The 22853-nt window shown below is 40.5% G+C and overlaps 1 protein-coding gene across 1 annotated transcript in view; it reads right to left on the bottom strand.

Annotated features, from left to right (window-relative positions):
- ANTXR2 (ANTXR cell adhesion molecule 2) overlaps positions 1-22853 on the bottom strand; it is a 111938-nt gene that overhangs the window by 71130 nt on the left and 17955 nt on the right. The window contains exons 8-10 of the mRNA XM_035548555.1: positions 12099-12159; positions 10931-11026; positions 6731-6800 (exon numbers count right to left, since the gene is read on the bottom strand). Coding sequence (XP_035404448.1) covers positions 6731-6800; positions 10931-11026; positions 12099-12159 — 227 coding nt within the window. The remainder of the gene's footprint in view (positions 1-6730; positions 6801-10930; positions 11027-12098; positions 12160-22853) is intronic.

Raw genomic sequence — 22853 nt, 5'->3', positions numbered from 1 at the left:
GGAGCACTGGGGAAACTACCATCACATCTGTCACCCATGCACAGGCAGAACCTTCACTCATTGCAGGACCAGATGTGTTTATTCGAAACAAATACTAACTAGCTACTTAATGGGTTAGAATTATTAGCTGGAAGTTAATTAGGCAAACATACTGAACATCAGTCATCTTACGCAGCATCACTTGAACACACTGCTATACTTCTTTAGAGCCCTCATAGACCACAGAAAAAAGGGGGGAAAGTAGACATCCTATAGCGGAGCTGCAGTAAAAATACAAATTCATGGTATTTGATCACTGTGCATCAAATGCAATGCTTTAGCTAATTGATTTAACTAGGTGGAAAATGCTGCCTCTTAATACTGAAAATGTATTAGCAAGTGGATGTTGTTTAGCACCTACAGGTGTCAGAGCAGAAAAGGAAATTAAGTGTAAAAAGTTTTTCTAAGTACAGTCAAGTCAAACTTGCAAAAGGCTGGCTTCACTGCTTTCGCATGTATTATACATATTCCTGAAGATGCAGGCACTTGCATGGCATTCTGCCTGTGTAACGAGCTTCAAAAGATATCTGGCCCATGTAAATGCTCATTTCCGAAGGGGTAAAAATTTAAAGCAATTTTTAAGATGATGGCTCTCAAGTTTGTGCTCCAAGAAGCAGTGGATGGAGTGAAGACATAACATGCTCTGAGGGGGAGAAATAGTTGGGATCCTTTGTTAGCAGCCTGCCATGACAGCCATTTCAGAGAACACCTTTCAGCTGCTCTCAAATGAGAGCAGCTGTCTAAAAACCAAATGAGGTAATTTAGAGGATGGAGCACCACAATCCATTCATCTCCAGTGTCTGTTTGCTTTTGTGGTTCCATGCTCTTCCTCTTAAATCTGGTGCTGGAATTGATTAAAATGATCCTTTTAAACTGGAAAACAAGGCTCAAAATAGCGATTTCCTACTTTAATGGAAACATCTTTAACTCAAAGCACCTGAAGTAAACATGAAGCAAGTGCTTGTCTTAGAATTGAGAGGTTGTTTCCCATGGAGGCAGAGAAGGAAGGCAAGAGCATCAGTGAGAGCTTGGGCATGAGTTCCTGGGCTTCCAGCTAGCTTCAGTTCTCTCCTATGTAGCTACAGTAAATAATGATCAAGGCCCCTAAAGCACTGAGCAGCAACTTCCTGTAAACTGCAATTAATTTTTAAACAGCCCCCTGTGGTATTTGTTTCACTTTGAACTCTTTTTATGTGAATTTGTCACAAACTCCTAGGAAGAAATGCCCTGGATTTGGAAGTGTACTCCTCCATTTGCGCAGGGCTACAAGCTCTTTCAGAATACAACTTTGGCTTCCCTTAAGGCCCTATTGAGAGAGGTTCTCAAAGCCATGTCCAACTTCAAGCTTGTGGTTAATTCCCATTGTCCTCAGCCCTGCATGTGATTGACAGCAACAAGTAGAGCAGCTCATTCTGCCTTAAATCTGTAGCTCAGAGATGAAAATTATACCACTGAAATTTGGGGCAGCAAGAAAAAAATTTGCCTGCATTCAGACTGTCACAGGCTACCAAAAGGGATAAAAATGGAGCTTGTTTAAGCAGTAGCTCAAATGAAAATAGGCTGAGGGCAGGTAATGTGAACTGTCAAGTACAAATGGGCAGATAGCATTACTGGACATCGTGGCAATTCCTGCAGCGGAAAAGAATTGATTTCTCTGAAAGTGAAACAGGAAAACAAGTCAGTTCTCTTTTCTAGAGAGAAGTTGAAACTTGCAAAGAGGAAGACACAGATGTAGTAGGTACCTAAGCTAGGTCATGAAACCTGTTAGTGAAAAGGCTGAAAGTACTATGGAATGAGATTTTGTTCCCTCATTTTTTATTCTTAAAGGCTAAGGAAAGCATCTGAATTGCGAAGACAGGATCAAAAGTGAAGGAGTGATAAACCAAAAAAGATTAAAATCTAAAGACCTGAGAAATACCAGTGTAGAAACCACAACGTGCTGCTCCTGCTGAGCTGCCATCCCACTGACAAGGGAGTGCAGAATGAGCCAAGCAGCTGTTCTTCAACAGGAGGAACAAAGGCTGGAATGACACAGGCTCCTCCTGTGAGAAGTGTGGTTAACAGCCAGCTGAAAGCATGTTTCAAGGTGGTATTTGCAGCTCAGAAACATAAATCCATGTCCTCAGTCCTAGAGATCCCTTCCCCTTGTGTTTTTGTTCTAGGACAAAATTTGTTTTCTTACAGTTGTGAGTCTGAGCTATATGATTCTCCAATTAACTTCAGACTCTCATAAGACTTGCTCAATTAAGTTCTATTTTCCCCCTGTGACTCCTTACTGCAAGTCTGGATAGGAAGTACATTTAAAGTTACTGCAAAACTTGTCAACTTGTGCTTTTTTCCAGGAGCTTTTACTACTAGCAATATGTAAAAAACAAACTGATGATCTTTAACAGATTCTCTCATGCACACCTGTATGCTTTGCTTGAAGTGAACTGCACGTCGGAGACTGAACTTCAGTCAGATAATTTGAATCTGGAAGCAGTGGAGAACTGTGGGACACAAGCATGGTATTTTCTTATTCCTACCACAAAAAATAACTCAAGTTCAGTCCTCGCTCCTTAAGCACCATCAGCTGCTCATGTTGGACAGGATGTAGGGAAAGGATATACGCAAACTGAAGCCAACGTGATTTGAACAGAGGGCAAGTAAGGTTGTTCAAGACTAGTAATGCAGGCTGTCCTTCTCTGCATGTGATCTCATCACAAACTCAAGGCAGCTCTCAGCATGGTCTCACTTGCACTCAGGTTTGTTTGTTATTCCTAAAGCTTACAAACCCAAAAGCAAGTGTACTGCCTACTTCAGATTATATGGTCAAATGCTACTTCACTGGAAAGGTGTTAACAAGTCACTCAATTCAGAGATGGAGGGAGGTGGTGTGATAGTTAAATAAAAGCAATGATCCTGCTTGACCCAATGTCCACTCTTCTGCTGGTGTCTTTGAAACAGGTAAACTTTTTGTACATTAGTTCAAACAGATTTAGTATGTCAAGGTACAAGAAGCTTATCTATCTTGTCAGAGGTAAATGCTCACTTTGCTTTTGTCAGCTAATCTTAAAGCAAATACTTTGTATGAATTCAAGTGCAAGGATGCATGAAGCTGGTTAGCAACAATGCATGTGCATTTTGAAAAACTCTTCTGAACTTCTCCAAACTATTTTAGGAACAATGATTATTTCTCAGCCTGTTGGTTCATTTTGAAGATGTTTCTTCCTAGCAGAGACCAAGCCTACATTTTGCATTGTTTGTGACTATCTGTATGAAAATATTAAACTGGATTTTAGCAGTAAGAGCCAGCTAATCCAAAAATCTCATAATGTAATATGCCAACAAGAAACCAGTTTAAAGAAAAAATTGAGGTAGTTAACAGGTAGATGTGTAAATTATAGTACAAAATATTTCACTGAAACGTGTTGTGGTAGTTTAAATACTTGTATTGTTTGCACCAAGAAAGAAGGATGTGTAAATCTTTAGGAATTAGAATTATCTTGTCCAGATAGTCTTTGCACTGAAGCCAGAGGAGGCTTTACAAGTGGTTGAGAGGAATAGAAGCTGTCAGTTACTGGAGTTAAGTCTACAGATGTATTTTCAGAGTGTGAACTCCAAGAACTTAGAGCAAAAGGACTAGAACAAAAGCCGTGGTAGTGTAGGAATGTATTTTTCTCAAGCTTTTTGTGTACTGTTGCTGCAGAGAAATAAGGACTCTTTACTTTCTGAAGTACAATGACTACAGAAACCTCTCAAGTAATTTTTATAGAAGAAATGCTCTGATCTAGTTTGATTCCCTTGAAGCTGTGGCAGGACAGCAAAGTCCAGCCTTAGCTATAAAAAGGAACTCATTTTCTCAATTGTTCTGCAAGATCCTCAAAATATAGTGCTCTTCAGTTGTCAGCGCAGGAAAATGGATCCTTTTTGCACACTGGTTTGGTTCTAATATTACAGTTGCCCTCACAGTATCTAAGATATTTCTCACTATATGAAGCAAAGCAATTAACCTTCCTTGGGTTTTTGTCATCCCATAGTGTACAAGAGATTTCTCCATTCTGTACTGTTTTAACATTTCAATTTTGTATAATGTATAACTTGCTCATGTAGAACTCACAAGTAATTATTGTCTGCCAACTAGTCAAGAGTCTTGTAGAAGAGATGACTTTGTAAGAGAACAATGTAATTTTGCACCCCGGAAGTGGCATGTCAAGAAGGTATTTTAAGTAGCACAAGCAGCACAGTCATGTTGTAACATAATGTAAAGTTACCACATCAATCTCCTGCATGGTACTATGAAAACGGTTTGAAAAGAAAGCTTAGTTATTAATCTACAGATGGTATTTTGGAGGCTCCTAACTAAACACAGCCAGCAGCTGGAAACCAAGTATAAAGAAAACAAGTATAAATACACAATGGCACCAGTCCAGGGACCTTACCTATTCCACATAGGCTTTTATTGTTCTGCATTTGAAAACTGCGAATCAATCACTCTCGAAGTGTCTCAAATGACAAAAATATAATTAAACCCATTATGTGAGTCTTTCCTGTTTACACAGAAAGAAAGCTGCAGGTTTAAGAATCACAAAGCTAACTTTGCTTGTGTTCTATTTAACTCCGCTAAAAAGAGCACTAGAAAATGAGCAGACCGGTTGTTGCTACATTAGCAACTAATATTAGCTCCACTACATGAGGAATTACTGGGAGTTATCCAGCAATAGTCTGAGCTGTGCCAATGGAAAGTCAAGAGTTCAAGTATGTACATATCTTTCATAGCTGTCACTCTTCTGCACAGTAAATTGTTTCTCTCCGGGCCAAAGCTGTAACTACTTCAAAATAGGATTGTGGAACTGTTTTACATAGCAAGTTTTAAAAAATGGTTTTCTGTGAAGCTGCACAACTTCATGTGTGGTGTTCATGTGTTCTTATAAACAGTGCTGAGAACAAACATGCTGTAAACAGGTGCTTCATCTAGACTTTACTTACTGAAATGGACAACCCATAATGTAACATGTCACAGAACAAGGAAAAGGCAGCATGTTCAAGTAACTTCTATGGTGCTTTAATCTATACAGATAAATATGCCATGCATTTCACATTCATTTGGCAGGACAGGCTGTTTACAGGCTCTCAGACTGTGCTATGCTTTCATTTTATGAAATGGTTTCACTTAAAGCTTCAGGTTTTGGGGTGTTTAGTATTTGGGGCCTAATCTGCTGTTCTAAGGTAGTGTAACTCCCATGAAACACTTAGCACGGAGAGGAGGAGTTCTTAACATGACTGATTTATATCTTCCTCATGATAAAATTAGGTCTCACAGCTGCACATGGTGCTGATTTGTTTCAGCTAAGACAGCAGTTTGCTACAGCTGTTTGTTGTACAACAGTCACACGACAGCTTGCAGTCCAGCTCCATCAAAACCAGTGTAACTGCACAGTGTAATGTAATAGCAAATTGTGCTGCAGGAGTTTGTTAGTGCTAAGGTTGAGATCAACATTTTGCATAGCTGTGTTAAAGGCAACTTCAGTAGCAGGAAAACATAATGGAATGAAAAACTCATCCCCCTCCTCTGCTCTCCCATGTAACTTCCCTCCATGCTGATTTCCTGCATTGCTCTAAAACAGTGCTCACTCCCCAGAGATGAGCTTTGGCTGCTGCATGGAGACTACAGTGCAGCTCCTCCACAGTGCTTCACCCTTTCTTCCACTGGGGTTATTCCCTGAAGCTTTTCCTTCTGCTGCTTCCCAACTTTTCTCCTCCCAGTTGCCATTTAATGCACAAAACAGATGTGCATTTGGGGTTTTGCTATCAGTCTTGCAGCAACTGAGGTTGTTGATTGCTTAATTCAGAAAGTGAATTACTCAAAATCTAAGCAATATGCTTAGTTCTTAAACAGCTAAGAGCTCTCACAAAAATTGACAATGCAAAGCTGTAGCAAAACTTTAAAATATTAAAACCTTATCCCAAATAATTACTTGAAGACCTACTTGCAAAACTGAGAAAGTAAACAGCCTTCTCCCTCCCACAGGGCCAAGATCTGACATGCAGTTTTTTCACTTGTGATTAGCTTAGAGAATTTTTTATTTCATGCTGCTATCTCATAAATCTGAACAATGAAGCTGAAGTGGTTCTAAAAGCCTTGGGCATGTCTGAATTTGAGAGGAGGAGGGAAGAATTAGCTCTCCAAGGGACAGAAGTAATCTACAGCCATGGCCAGTGACACTTAGAATAAGGCTGGAACTGCGGTTTAGCCATGGTGCTGTTATGAGATTGCTGCCGTTGTTAAATTAGTGCCTCGTTTTATCATTACATGTTGAGCAGTGGTACACATCTTGACACACAACTTTAATAATAGCTTGTAAGTGTCAGTGATAATGTAATCTGTTTAACAATGAAAGCGTATTATGCCCTGATAAAGCAGCTAATCTGCATAAAACTTACGACAAGCCAGACCTTTTCAGTGTTGAATAAACTGGCTGAATATTCATTTTTAAGGCACTGTCCAAATTGCTTTGGTCACAGATGACTGTTTAAAGCCCATTCTAAAGCTGGAAAATACACCAGGGAAATAACACAAGAATGAAAAAAATACACAAAAACAGTCCCCCATAAAAAGACTGCCTCTAGCTAAAAGCCCACATGATTAACATCAGCAATAATGGGTCCAATGCTAGCAAAACACAGGATGACATTTGTTTCAAGTACTTACTGGCCACTTCTGTATAGGATTGGTGCAGGGCACAGCAAAAACTCTGATTCCACCTTTTTGGGTTTTTCATCTGCAAAACAAATCACATGAGATGAATATACTGTACTGTTTAATTGAGACGGTGATATGTAACGGTGCTGTGAAGTCCAAACTAGTACCCAGCATACTGTAAAATGGGATGGGTTGTCTGGAACTTGCAAGCAAGCCCAAGTTAGGAAGAAAGCTGCTTTTTTTAAAACTCATACTTTGTGAAGGGCATATACAAACCCAGAGTTAACTTTCAATCTGAGCCCATGTCATATTGCTTACTTAATGTATGTCAGATCATGTTCTTGCAGAGAAATGTTTGCTTAGAATCAAGGCCTTTTTTTTGTTTGAGGAGAACATCATTTAGGCTTTCCTTATATTTGAAAGGTGTGTGTTGGTTTCTAAGTGAGCTCAACACAGGATTTGAGTTAATGACTGTTCTATCAGTTGAGACTGGAGTGTTTTTCTCAAGTGTTTCTCATGCTTTTTGGTGTCTCAGTGCTTGCAAAGGTCATAGACGTTTATTTGTAGAGCAGCGTGTCCAGCAGAACACTCCTTTTCTGTAGGTGTGAAAAGCAGAGGAGAGAAATAAAGTTCCACCCTGCAACTGGGTAGCAGAAGACAGCAGTAAGCTTGGAGGGCATCCAGAAAGTGACCAAGGGGTCAAACAAGAAAAACCCTGTACACAGTGGATACTGTATTTGCTGAAGGGAGCTCTTTTATATCATTTCTTTCGTAAACTGGGAAAAAGTCTGTTCATGTCCACATGCCGTCCTCCCAGCTTCCCCACAGAAGTGTTAATTTCTGTACTGGAGCTGCTCCTGCAAGCACGGATCTGCTCCTGCAAGCACGGACTAGTTCCTGATTTGGCAGGGAGGGGAGATGAATGATCTGTGAGATAAACTTGGAGATGACTCGGTCCTGCACTCAGGGAGAAGGCAGACATGCAAGTACTTCAGGGGCAGCTGAAGGAGGAGCTGTTAGCATAAATGAGCTTTTCTCATGTGCTATAATCTGCACTGACTGCTTGGCCTAGATTTGAGGCTAGTTGTGAGGTGGGGAAGAGGGATTAGCACATTGCCATATGTTTTTGTCTTAATGGTATGTTTCATAGATTATTTTTCTATTCCACAGCTACATTTGGCAGGTTTCCTTTCCAGCATTTGGTAATGGTTCTTTATAAATGCAGAAAGAGAAACATGCCAAATGTATCTTTCAAAACCTGAAGAACAGACAAAAACGTTGGCTCTGAGGCTGGTCTCAAAGAGGAGCCCAGGCTATCAGTAAGGGGAACTGTCACAGTGTCCTCTGTTACAGGCTCACGGTGAGGGCTCTGCTGAGAGCACACCGGTTTTTCTGTACAGGAGAACACAACATTGGAACAATTTTCCTTTTCTTGGAAGCACCTTCTTCCCTGCACTAGAGCTCAGAGCCCTTCCAACCCTTCTCATTTAGTCCCTCTCGAGAGGAAACTGCTTGCAGCCCAGCACAGAGCTGCAGAGACAGCTTGTATATCAGAGGAAGGATGGCATCAAACTTCCCTATTACCTCCCTGTACTGTTCGGTAAACATTTGCTGTTGTCCATTGCTGAAGACAAGAAGCTTGGTGGGTTGCAGTAGGCCTTTGGCAAGACCCCATGCAGCAGATTGTGTTTTTATGCTGCAACATATAATAATACATCACTATGCCATTCCCTTCCCTTTGTGTGCTTTAGCGCACCCTTTACTAAAGCCAAGAAAAGGAAAAGCAGCCCAGAGATCTACTTGGAAATTCTCACATCAGATGCTAGCAAGTATTTGGGGGCTTCATCCTGTCCAAGTGTAGCTATTTCTACCATCTCAAAGCAGACACATGCTCTGTACAGCTTTAAATGACTACATGATCAGGGAATCAGAGACACCAAAGTCAGAAAACACTCTTAAAGGTCATTTAAAGAAGGCAATGCGGTTCATGCATTTTTCAGTGACACTTATCTAAGCTTTTAAAAGGCTTTCTAGGTAACCTACTCCAGACCTGAGAAATGTTTACAGAGAGAATTGTCCTAATAACTAAGCTAGAGCTGCTGCAGAATTTTAGGCCTGTTGCCTCTTGGTCTCTTCTCAGTGGATTTGGAAAGCCAAGATTACTATTTACTATTACGAAAAATAGTCAACTTTGACCATGCCTCCTTTCTGTTAAATGTAAGAAATGCACTTTTTCAGTCCTTCCTTAGTGTACATGTTCTCTTGACTTATGCCCATCTGTGCCAGCTTCTGCTGAATGCTCCACGGTGCATTCACAGCCCACTCTGAATGTGCAGCAGATCAAAATCCAGGTAGCTAGAGGCTGGTTTTGGCACCACAGGCCCTGATTTGAGTAGCACTACAACCTAGCAATCATTAAGTACTGTAAGCCTGTTTGCTGTATGCTGGTAGCAATGCTACTTATTAATTCCATAACTGTTGTTACAGTAGCAGCAACCACTAGCAGGACAGGGGAGGCTTACATTTGTGATACTTATGAAAAATAACTGCATCCTTCTCTCTTGCGTCCTGTAGGTCCCTATCTTCAGCCATACCTTATGGGACTCCTGAAGATCTTGAACACACAAATACCACTATGAACTTAACCATATGGATGTGAGTCTCAAAACACTCATGTGAAGAAGGTATGTGCTATTATTTTCATTGCCCAGATGGATGGACTGAGGTTGACTGAGGGGAACTGCTTATAGTAAACAAGTCAGAAGCAAACTAGGAATAGAACTGTGGAACTTCTGACTTGCAAACCAGACACCTAAATGTAAATTTAAGTCGTCACTATCTTAGTCATGTTACTGATATCTCCCCTGTTGACTCTAACTAGTGTGAAATCAACTTTCTTCACCTAGAACTAGGCCTGTTTACCCACTTCTCCAAGTAAGAAAGGTACACCAGGATAATAAATACAACTATAGTAATTCAGTCACGTTTCAAATTCTAGTTCTATAAAGCTAATCCATAAAGCAAGTGTAAATAAATAAGCTATAGCTTAATATGGGGAACACAGGTGATGATTTCAATTGAAACAGAAGGGAAATTGAAACAAAAATATTTACACAAGCTGCCTTTATCCAGAACCATGCTATTCTCTTATTCTTTCAAACTGCTTTAGAAAATCTTTAACGGGCGAGAGAAATTGGAAGAAAGTATACTGGAAACACAGGTTGAATAGGATAGGAATTCAAGACAAGCTAATACAAAAATCAGACATTAGGTGGGGGGAAAAAAGTTTTTTTTCTACAGGTCCATTTTTTGTCATTTTTCCAGTCTGGCTTGCTTCTAAGGCACACTGCTCAGAGCAAGAATTGGATGTAATTCTACTAGCTGTCCCGTTTCTGGATATCAAAAATGGCAAAGGTTACTGTTAATGGTATTTTTTTCCATCATCATCTCCCTTTTGCTAGTTCAGGGAACAGAGCAGCAGACTAGGACTAATCCAAATCGTGGCCTGACATTTCCTCTGCCCTGTTGTAAGTTAATGCACTGAGCAACAGAGAACCAATTCCTGAAAATTTTGCCTAAGATGATATTGTCCATCGAGATTCTTAATAAGATAAGCAAATAGTTTGTGTTATGTTTTTGGAGTTCCTCTGACTTCTGAAGCCCTCTGCTCAGAAGAATTTCACAAAAGACAATATTTTGACAGAGGAAGAACTAAGGATTACAACATCTGACCAAGGGTGAATGCTAATTAAAACAACTCTGATGATTAGGAATCACTTCTCTGGGAAACACAAAGCTACAGGCAAAGTGCCTGTAGAAGACACCATGTTCGCTTTGAAAAGGAATTCCTTTCTGCATGTCAGGAAGTTTCTATCCAGATAGGGATCTGGCTGCACTGAGCATCATTGCTGGAGAAGAATGCTGCTAAAGAAAGCTAAATAAATGAACTATTTCAAAATGCATGGATGGTGTTATTTCATGTGGTCAAACACTGGTCACAGTTTACAGTTAATGGTCATTGGTGGCAAGTTCAAACCACAGTGTGAGATGTGAACCAACTTGCATTCTCTTACTAATCCTCTGAGCTTTCCTGTTTTTCTTTCATCCATACCTTTCTCTTAAGACTTGAATTAACTGAGGCAATGATGGGGAGAGGGAAATCACTTATGAAGAAATATGAAGGCAGATGATCCCAAACTCAGTACTTACGGATGGTAGTTCCATTCACTTGGTAGGTGCAAGTAATGCCATCGGTTCTTCCACCAAGGGTTAAGCCACTTCCTCTAAGAACAACTTGGAACTCCTCTGGAGAGGAAAAATAAACAATCACCTGTCTTCAGTGTGCTGCAATAAGGACTAAATTTAGAAGGGGAGAATTTCAATACAGCTAGCAATAAATGAAGCTCAGCACAGCAATGGTTCAAACCCAGAACACATTCTTTGACTCCTAGTACCTCGCTCTTCTGTTAAGTCATTACAGGAAAAATAAAAAGAACTGTTCCTGAATCAGTATCAACTGAATTTGATTCTGACTAGCAACAGGACCTGTGTAAGTGAATTTCCTGCATCTCAGTTGCACATGAGGAAAGCTTCCCATTGAGTATTTGGATAAATAAGGAGTCTGGGCATCTCATAGGAAGACTCTCCAGATTCTGAGCAGGTCCACTTAAAATGTTCTCTTCTGTCTCTCCTTCTCGAAACTAGTTCTCCAGAAGTTGTGTAAGGGCCATACTATTTGTGTGTTTTGCAGAGGAGGAGGGAAAAGAGTTTGTTTACTAAGGCCACTGATTTCATTGAGATGATTTATGTTTTTAAAAGACATCAAAATACAGAGATGTTGCAACCACCTTATTTTGTTTGGTTTCAAAGTATGCGTGAAATGTGAAATTAGAAAGAAGACAAGCCCTTACAATTTAGTGTAAGTCTTCTATGTAAATGTAACCTCATGCTGTACCAAAACAGTCAAATGCTTTACTGATCATACTCTACAGATTCAGGGCGCTAGAAATATTCTTGTGTTTATTTGGACTTAAATTATCAGGATTCCCAGAACTTGACTCAGTGACCATAGGTAAGAATTTGAGTGTCACAAAATGTATCATTGCTTTGAATACAAGGGTAAGTGCAGAGCATGACTAATGGCAAAGCGGGAGATTAAGTGTCTCAAAGTTTATGTACAAACTAAATTGTAAGAGCAGGCCTTGGAAGACAGCTCCTGAGGAGAAAAATGATCCAGTAGAGAAGAATCTGATTTACTTTGAATTCCCTGAGGAATTTTTAGGTAGAGTTGCTTGTTTCCTAGATGACCTGTGGGGTTTTCCTTTGAATAAAATACGGATATCAGTCCTATAGTAATTTTACAATGATAAAAACTTACCTCCCACACAGACACTGGATGGTTCCAAATATAAAACCTCAGTGCATGATTGCTTCAGTACCTGTCGCAAATAAGGAAACAGAAATGGGTTTCAGAATGCTGTTTCAGTGAGGAATATATCAAAACAAATGCCTCTACCTAGAAGATGCACATGCACAGCTACAGATTGGATTTGCATGTGCCTGACTTTGTAGGACATTATCGTGAACCATGTAAAACTTCTGCACGTTGGCACAGTCAAATCTACGAAGAGTTCATAAGACTTGGATTAGTATGTTAAACCTGGGATACTCTTCAAAACAATTTCTGGCCTTGAAATTTCTGTCCAGTTCCCTGACTTAATTTTCCATGGAACTCAATCCTGAGGTTTAAGCCAAAAGTTAGTCACAAGGAGCCTGATCCAAAATCCAGCCCAGGCAAAAGTCTTCCAATAACCTGTAGGTCGAGCCAAGTGCACGTTATTCCAACTGCTGGCATCTTGCCCTATGTAAAGCAGAGCAAGAACGCATGGCTTTCTTGAACTGCATTCTGTGGTATGAGGATTTTTATTTTACTGCTGTATCAGCCAGCCTGCTTTGCTTCTCCAGCCAGTCATGGAATATTCTTCCAGAGGGATTGGACTAAAATGATATTGCTACAGCTAACTTGAGAGATAAAGAGGATGGAATGTAAGGAAAAGGAAGAACTAGACAAATTAGAATGACTTGTACTAAAAAAGGTGGTCATGGACACTAGGCTTAGTTTCAGCCAAGTCTGCCCCTCTGTAAGCAAGTAATAGGAAATTTCTGTTAACTTGGGGGAAGAAGTCACCTGAAACTTGTAGGATTTAAAAAAGAAAATGCATAGCTTTGTCTTTTTCTGCCCTCACATAATAATGTGATTTTACCCAATGGTTATGAATTATTTAACTTTCCTGTTGTATTTAAATAGTTCGTAGTATGTTATTTTTAGCAGGCATTCTTGTGTAATACTATATGAAATCAAATCATGTGCATAGCATACTATCCTGTTACCGTCCCTTCTGTACTTCCATTTGCCAAAACTACCTGTTCTGGAGCTGGCCTGTCAGTAAATGTACCTGTTTTACACTCAGCTCCTTTGTCCCTTTAAATGCCACCTTTTTCACTCTCCCCTTGGCTGGTGCTTTTTGTTGCTACATACCCAGACCCAGTAGAAACAATAACATATTTGTCACTGCACATAGTCAAAAAGCATGCAGGGTTCCAAGGGAAAAAAAACCTGCCTGTCTCATTTAACACTTTCCATATCACCTGTCTCCCCATAAACTGTTGTGCATGAATTATTTTTGTAGTGCTTTCAATGCCCATTTATAAACACAAAGCTGTATCTAAAAATTTAAAAAGAGACCTTGCAGGCACATACATTTGGATGAGACACAGCAACAGAGATCTTTGGAAAGAATGTAGCTTGAAGTTCACTGTAAATCAAGCAGTTTATATTAGCTGAAGATCTCATTCTCTTGCTTCCAAAAAAGGACTTAGCTTTTTGATTGCTATTTCAGTGGAGGGAGAACTGTTCCTTAGTTTATTTTTGGAGAAAAATAATGAAGCAACTTGTGCAAAATAAAGAAGGAATAAAGCATTTTATTCCTTTATTGTAAAAACATGTTCTGTTATTTCTCTGAAGACTGAGTCCCATGAATAGTCGCATTTAAATCAATGAGACTATGGACTTGTTTCAGTATGAATGATTTAGCCCTTGATCTAGCTTGGCAATATGAAGGCCCATAGAATTCACTGGGATTCTTTCACATCAGAGTAGGTCCAGATCCCCAGGAAGAAACTTAGGAGTTCCTATATTGTCCCCCTTTGCTCACTGGTGAATAAGGGCTGCATTATGAATTGCAGTGTAAGGAGGACCTGGAACAATGACAGATGCTTGAGTCATCTGTCTTTCTGTGGAAAGTAGTATTGTAGCCCCACCATGTTTGATAGCAATTTTCTAATGCCATTTCCAGATGCAATACAAAGCAGGGAAATAACCTATTTGGACATGCTTAACTCCCTTTGCATTTAGAATAAACAGTGTGGGGGGGGAGGGGAGGATGGGACCTGCAACTGATACATACAGTATGGCTTTGAATTAATTATCAAATTTCATGAACAAAAGGGAATTGTAATAGTTCAGGATATACTCTTCCCACACGGTACCATGCAATTAATGTTTCTACAGATAGATGTGCCATTTGTGACAAAGCAGGAAATCAGTTGTTCAATACTGTTCTTAGAAATAAACAGACACTGCTTTTCATCATTTAAACTGTTGTCATTCTCCACATAGCTTGAGAAAGCTGTGCTCCCCCAACCACCCTCAATTTCTTGGCAAGGGTATTGACCTAATGCTGTCATTTGCATGCAAACCACACTTATGCTAGGAAAGCTCTGAAGATACTTTAGTTTGTTTTTCTGAGGTACTCCAAATAGTTCGCTACCCTTTGAAGCACTACTTCTCTTGATAGTCCATACTTATTAAAGATATATATTGCTATAGAAATCTGCTTTGTTATCCCTGAGAATCTCTCCCAACAATCAAGCAACCTTAAGAAGCAAATATCAAATGTACAGAGTTGAATCAGGTGGCACCAACCTACAAGTATACAGATAGCTCTTCACTCAGCCTTTACTTTCTGGGTTCTTCCAAACACTCCCTCAAAGCAAAACTTTACCAAAAAAGATCCAATCTTATTAATTTTAACAAGCATAATGATTTTGAAAGGCTTTGCTCAAAAAAGTAAGGTAACTAACATTTAGCTGTCACAATGGAGAACCTGAAAATATTTCCAAAAATGGCAATCGAAATTTGTTCTTAATCATCTTAAAAGGATGTATGGAATCTTGAGGCTTTTTCACTCTTCTTTCTCTGGCTCACACTTTTCTATCTGTTTTAATATTCATTTCTCACTCTTTCCATGCAAGGTGTTTCTTTCAAGCTACCACAATGCACTCCAATAAAGAAGTTTGTCTTTAGGATGAAGGATGTGAAAGCATTGTATGCATTTTGTCTCAGATCCATGTTCCATTTCTAAATGTGCTTTTGTACCGGTGGTTTGGGACTGTTGCTGTTTCACCCTTTTGAGTAGCCTTCTGGAATAATCTTTCAAGAGCTTATGAAGGGTACTGAAAAGAGATGAGGACTGTCAAACCTCCCCTGTTCTAGACATGGGTGCCTGACCAGGCACTTCAAAGAAGAAGCACTGGGCTTATGCACAGAGGTGTGGGAGTTAGCACCCACAGCTGAACTGTAGTATTCTTGCCACTTGTGCAGCCAAAGAGGAGGATGAGGTCAGTCTTGACAGTAACAGCTTTTAGTGGAGCTTTCTCCTTTGTGCATGTAATGGAAGCACATTCAAACAATGGCAACACACAAACCAAAGCATCTATATAATTTCACAGCCCCCCCTTACATATTAAATGTCAAAACTATCTTTAAACCATCTTGCTGTGGAAACCTGAACTGCAAAGTCAGCAAGATTGAAATGAACTCTTCAAAAGTCTGTACTATGCTCCCTCTTCTCTGGTTCAGGACAATCAGAGGAAATGATTTGGCATTGCGAAGTCATTATTTAAAAATTTACTGCCCCCAGGAAAAGCTGAAATAATCACTATATAAGGCCATCCTTGAATAGGATACTTGAGCACCCTGCTGAAGTACAATAAATTCAAATATGACTGTAAACTGCCTTAGTTTAGCAGCAGGCAGAGGAGAGATTCAAAGTTGATGTCATTCATTTCATTTCCAGAGCGCCACATCAAATACAGGGCTTTGTTCTCCAAAGCTTACAAAAGCTTTCCTTCTAGACACCTCCCTGAGTGCTAGCTGTCCCAGAAACAAATATTTCCCCACAAAACAAAGTGCAGAATAGAGTTCAAACCTGTTTGCCTGTGTCCTGCCTCCTTACAGCTTCAGAAAGGAATAACTGGAGGAACTACAGAGGGGTTCTTGCAAGTCTGAGGCAGAACCATGCTATGCAGAATTGGTTACAGCTAGGAATACCCAGGGGCTCATCAAAACGGAGAGGACTGTATCAAAATCACAGCTGTAGGCTTGTCATTTTAATGCTCGTTAGGAACCATGTGTGGCTGCTGGAAAAAGAAGGCAATGGTGCTGCTCTTTAGGGTGGTCACTCTCCTGTACTTAAGGAAAATGAGACATGAAATTCAGGCCACAGATGTCCCGTTGTTCAACAACAACAAAAAACAGACCGTTGAGAAAACCTCATTCTGTAGCTCCTCCACACGCAGTGTTTGTTGTATAACTGCCATGTTGCAGCAGCTAAGCATCTGACTAAAAGTAAAAGTTAAGCTGTGCTTTCTACAAACAGTTATTACAAAAGCTACCTCCACAGCAAGCAGCATGAATGCAGCTTATGCTCAGTGCATCAAACACCACCCCACACAGCTTCTGAGGGTTAGCTGAAGGCAAAAGAGCCTCAGAGGCTTTTAGTGAGATCACATCTTATGGCCATTAAGTGAATGGATCCTGTACAGGTTCCATAGCATTTCTCAGTAATGCAAGTTAATCATTTCAGAATGCTTCCAAGAGCTGAAGTTATCCAAATAAAGGCTTGTGAACTATCCACTGGGCACTCAAAAGCAAATTCATCCTTGATGTAAACTCATGAATGTACACTGGGATTCAATTTGGTTAAAAAAAAAAAAAAAAGCTTCCTCTTCTGAAAGGGTCACTTGTAGATCGGCTGCTGGTCTGCTCGGTTCTGAGCAGTAGCTATCACATTCCTAAACTGCACATGGAACTGTAAGTACATGGATGTTCATTTGAATACGGTAGGATGTGATCCTGCCTAAAAGAGAAGTCCATGGCTGGATCAAGGCTTTGATGTCCCACGCAGAACATGAGATTCAGCTTCCTTCCACAACAGTTCTGTACTATCTGGCAGCTGTTAGAGGCTCTGTCCTTTAGAGGATCCTCTACGTACTCCGCTGTTCTTATCACACCCTGTTCACTGGCTCACTTAGCTAATGGCACAGCAATGGTACAACACTGGAAGTGTTTAGCTCCTGAACCAGCTAACTGGCATTTGGGTTTTCATCTGAAGTTCTACGTTGTCTGATTTGTCACCTATCTCCACCCCTTGAGCTATTTTGGAGGTTTACAGCCACAGTTTTGTGTTCAAGGAAAGTTCAGTCTGTTTCCGGTACAAATTAGCATGTATGTAAATGTCTCAAAACAGTTGTAGAAATCCCTGCCATTTTACCAGCTTCTCAAGGTGGGACTGCTTTTCACCTCATCAACTTCCATCTGCACAACCTGTCTGTTAATCAGTACTTAAAAGCCCCATCAATCCACACAGGTGGCCAGGATTTCTGTGTGTTTCCCATTAGAAGACTCCTGAAGGCTGATATAAACTGCACTGCCTCCTTTATAAGTAAGTGGTTTAGCATTTGATTCAATTAGAAATGTTTTACAGAAATGGTGTCAGTTTCTGACCTGCAGGTGTCCGAATTAAAAAGAGAATTGTGTTTTGTTAGAATTATTTAAGCTGCAGAAACAATACAGCTATGCAGATAATTACATTAGCATAGAAAAGGCACGTGTCCTTGCAATAAATTAGAAAAAGACAGCCAAATAACTGGATGAAATAAGTCTCACCACTGCTTATATGCTTTGCAGACTCCACCTCTGTTTATAAATTTTGTCTTGTCACAGGTCTTGACCCTGCTTTATGCAAACATTTATTCCCATAGAAAGTCTGCCTCCTGCATCTTCCACTCTCTCTTTAACTTGTCACACACTGGGACCACGTCTGCTTTGACTCACTTTTCATCCTTCATCCTTGCTGCTGCCTCTAAAAGTTCTGGGAATTTGAACTGTACAGCTCCTGCAGCTCTGTAAGTATTTTGCCTACCATATCCTTGGAACATACTGAGGAACAGAGCCGTACCATGCGGTACAGTGCTACGCGTGGGCTAAAACAATGACTTTCCCTTCCAGCACTTTAATGAATTTCACGTTCCAAGAAATTGTGAAAACAATGCACTAGTAACGAGCCATGAGCAACCCAACTGTACATCGACAATTAACAAAATATGCTAAGTGTCAATTCATTTCACAGCATCATTCGATTTTGCTTAGCCCCAGCATGCAGTTCAAAAGTTTTTGGCAGCAAGCAGCACCATAAATCATAACTCTCATGGCATCTGTTCCTCCCCAGAACTGTAGATGGAGTTCGGGATTTGGGGTAGGTCATCAGCACAGCTGGAGTCTTTATTGAACCACCACACCGATTTTCAAGTCTAGAAACCAGAAAATGATATGTGGATGTGTAAAGTATCTGCTTCCTGGTTCGAAGATGAGTGTAGGCACGAAGTGCTGGAGGAAGAGTTTTTTGACAATTTTGATCACACGTGGCAGATGAATAATTTTGAACAAAGGATTTCCAGAGACAGTTCCATTAACTCTACGTATGGTAGTAAAACAAATGCATCTAACTTGCTTCTCCAGAACCAAGTTCTGAACAGGAAAAATGCTTACCTTTTAAGAACAATCTCATTTGCTATATTTGCATTTGACAAGCCATGAGAAAGATATGCTGACAGTGCAAGATAATCACTTTCACAGTCAGCATGCAAAAATATATTTGCAGCAGTATGAGCTCCTGCTTGTTGCACTCTGAGCCTGCAGCCTGGAGCACTGCCTGTTGATATTCTGCCAGCCAGTCATGTGTACGCTCACTGCAAAATGTGTGCTGCACAATTCAGAAACATGGCAAAAGAGTGCTAAAAAAGCTTTGAATGCTAGTTTACAAGCAAACTCCAAATACTGGCTTTTCTATAGATTTACACCCCTTCACTTTCCTTTCTTTCTGACAGAGAGTTCATCATTTTCTTTAACAATGCTATAAGCACAACATAGTAAGCAAACAAGAACTAATTGTGAGGAAAGCAGATTTAGGTCCACGGCAAACTACAAATAGAACCGAAACAGGAGAAGCCATGTTCACGGTTTGACACAGAGACAACTGTGCCTTTCCTCATACAACGTACCAACTACCTCTCTCAGTTATATATGACTCCTACATCAGGAAGAGCTGCACCTCCTTCACTTCCCCCTTTGACCAAGTTGTAGTGGTACACATATGGTACTAGTCAGCCACCCACAACCCTGTAATTGTTGCTGAAGAACATCGGTAATTATTTTAAATGTACTGAAAGGGAAAGAATAGGCGAGGAAAGAAGATGCTACACACGACAGCTAACTTGCAAACAGCATCTGTGAGGGGCCCTGACAGCAAAATAGCACTTAAAAGTAACTTTAGCATGACTCGGATGGATCTGTGCATGAAGGCAAAGCTTTCTGATCGTCAGCTGCAACACTAAAGTTGTGTTGGCTGTTTGCTGATTAGGGACTGCCCATACCTTTTGTCTCCCACTAATTGCTAATCAGGGAGTGCCATACACCTGTACAGCTAGCTGGTGCTTGGAGAGCAGCTACATAGGTGGTAGGCAGGAACACAGCTGCTGGAGTGCAAAGGTTGTTAAGAGGTAGGTACCAGTTTTTGTAGCAGTGTACATAAAAGAGGTGTAGAAAGACTGGGTTAGAGCTGTGTGAAACTGACTGAGGTTGTGGAACAAAGCGCCTGAGTTAGTTCCTTCTCGGGTAAGTTAATACCTTCTTGAGCTTTGTCCCAGCTTGGAGCTGTAAAAAAAGCTTAGAAGAATTTGTAATGAAAACAGTGTTGTACTATTGTTTGGTTTAGTCATTTCCAGCTAGGTTGGGTGAAGGGCCTGTCTGGCCAGACAGAGTCAAGAAGAACCAATTGTAGTAGAGGTCACAGAAGTGGTTGGTTTAATTTCTAATATGACTTTGCTTTGTTTGTTCTGATTGGTTGCATAAGGACTGGGCTTAACCCATGTTTCCGTGTGTTTTTATTTTTATATGAGTCATTTAAAAGTTCTATTGGAAACTCTTTTTTTTCCTCCTATAACTGAAAACTTTTTTTCCACTATTGCTGAGGCAGTGAAAATAAAGTGAAAGTTAAGCAGGAGGTATTTCAGTGGAGCAGTGGGCTAACTTGCTATTTTTCTTCTAGAGACTGAAGTGCTGACTGTTCATAGAGCAGTCGTTTTCCTACTGAGCTGAGTGTTGCAGTGTGCAGAAGTGAACATGTGAAATCAGGGTGGTAAGAACTTAGGTCTTATACATTTGGGTATTGCTAAAGATTTCTCTCTCTCTCTCTCTCTTACAAGTTGTTGGTTTCTTCAGCTGAGTAAGAGTTTTCCCCCCTTTATATTGTGGTACAGTTATGCTCTAAGGTTAAAGGCCTGAAGTAGGTCACAAGACCAAATGAAAATAAGTATAGCCTTTGATTTCACCAATAACACCTGAGTAGTCTTAATCGCATTTAAAATATGTGAGTCAGAAACACTCTCCGGAGTCTCTTTAACAAGACTACTCTCTAGACAGGCTGATTTCTCCATGCAGCAGCTAATGGTTAAACTTCTGGAAGTAAATTGCATGTTTCCGAAGTTAAAACTTGAAGTGTTTCAGATAGTGTTACAAGGTCTGTGTCTTCATGATCTTAATTTAATTAATTAAAAAAGAGGAAAACAGGACACATGGGATCCATATGCAAAGTGAAATTCCATACCAAATCTACAGGATGTTACCGCATCACGTGTCATTACGGTGTTAAAGCAAGCCACATCTTTCCCTGCACGTAACCACACCCCTGTGCAAATTCCTGAGGAAAGCCATGAGGCACTAGATGGAAGGCAATCTAGTCAACATCACTTGAAATGAAGCAAATGCTTTCATAGGAAACACCATTTTGATGCTTCTCTCCAATGAAGTGATGGCGAAGCAACTGCAGCAGTGCTGTACGCAATGGGGACCTACTTCTGTCTGCTGCCAAACATCTGTGCTCTTAACTTGGACTCGCTGCCAATTTCAGCCTACTTCCTGACGGTGCTTGGCACTGCTGCAGACAAAGTGCAACAGGAAAGGACGTGGGGGAAGGATTGCTATCCTGTCCCCCACTGAAATGAAAAAAAAATATTCCTGAGACATATGGTCGTGCATAAAATAACCATCAGAGAGAGCAGCCTGGTGCGGTGTCAGGTTAGTGAGAATATTCTAATTATACAATGTCTAAGCAGTGCCTCATTTGCAGTCGCTGAGTAAACCAAATGTAGATGACAAAACTGCAGGTCGGAAGCGATGCGTATTTTAACAGCATCAGAACCTTTACCCCCAAATTACTAAAAACAACCCCAAGCCCATTACTTATCAAGTAATGTAAATAAGAATTGAGACAAACTGTTATTTTCCATAACAGGAAAGAAGTTGTTTAGGCTCTTTTTTTTTTTTTTAAAAAAAAAAAAAAAGGAAAATCTGTCTCAAAAACTTATTGCTAAGGAAACACTAGATTTTGGTTGGAGTTGTGCTTCATTTTCAGCAAGTTTTACAGTGCCCCTTATGTAACAGAACTGATAGCCATGCAGGAGAGCTGACAAGTCTCATCCGAATCACAAGGCATGCTTGTGCTCACGAAAAGCGGAGCCGTGTCAGTTAGGTTGCTGGCTTCTCCAGCTCTCTGTTCTCCAGGAGAACATTATAGGGTTGGTAATATGTCAGAGCATGTCAAATTAAGGGCTGCACAGCAGTGAAGGGTAGAGCAGAAAGCGTTCAATTCCAGGCCATTGAGCCCCTTTAACAACTACATGCAGTAATTCCCCAAACTATCTACTCAGTCTCAATCACATGGAAAACAGCACAACGTTAGCTCTCAAGCTTGCACCGAGTGCAGCTTGAATATTAGACCATCCAAGTGGATTAAAGAGGATGACTGATTTAATCAGAGTAATTCTTTTAATGATAACTTGTTGCATTTCTCCTCCCCCCCATCTCCTTAAACATTTAATAGTTGGCTTCCTGAATTCCCGGTGCATAAACTGAGCATATTTTCTTCCTACAGGAAATGATCCAATTACGTCGATGTATAATTGATAATGAGCTGTTTAAGCTGATGTTGTTCTTGAAAGGTCTTCACGGCACGAAGTCCCTTTGCTGGCCCTTCTCCCCTCATGCATAGCTCAATGGTGTAATGTAAGGAAAAAGCCGGGAGGGGAGTGTTGGTGTGTTCGAAGCAAGGTAAACAAGGGAGGAATTTCAGCTCTAGTCTGCTGAGCCAGCTTGGAGCAAAAGTATTGACTACTTCAAAATAACTTAGTTCCTTATTACTATTCAATAATCAATTTGCTTGCAGTTTTGGCCAGTGAGAGGGGAGCAGTTCAGACAGAAATGGCTCAGTAAATGCTGGTATTACTAGCTCAGTTTAAGAACTGAGGACCAGTAGTAACTCAGGACCACCCCAGCACAAAAGCCAGCACAGAGCAAGGAAGTCCTACTGGTAGCATACTTAGTGCAGAAGGTTTCAGAGGCTGATGAAGCGAGGCTGGAGCATGTTTTTGTAAACTAATTGCAATGGGGTTTACAAACCTAACGGCTCAAAATCATTCTTAAGGTGAAAGAGCTGCTGCCTACTCTCAGTGTAGTTGGCTGCCACTTGTTAGACCTTTGCTCTCTTCTCTCCACTGGCTCCAACTCACCCTGTGATGTGTGTCGCTTACCCCCACAGTGCCTCTGTCTCCCTGTTGATTTTGGGATAGGCTGTGAGGTGTGCAGGAACAGGCCGGCTTCTCACAAAATCTCATCAAAAGCCTGTGTGATCCCTTTTGCTGTTGAAATGTTGAGGTACGAGTGCAGTAACAACAC

Source organism: Cygnus atratus, chromosome 4 (assembly GCF_013377495.2).
Source record: "Cygnus atratus isolate AKBS03 ecotype Queensland, Australia chromosome 4, CAtr_DNAZoo_HiC_assembly, whole genome shotgun sequence".
Taxonomy (NCBI): domain Eukaryota; kingdom Metazoa; phylum Chordata; class Aves; order Anseriformes; family Anatidae; genus Cygnus; species Cygnus atratus.
The sequence above is the reverse complement of the archived record's forward strand: the minus strand, read 5'-3'. Positions and strand labels throughout refer to the sequence as shown.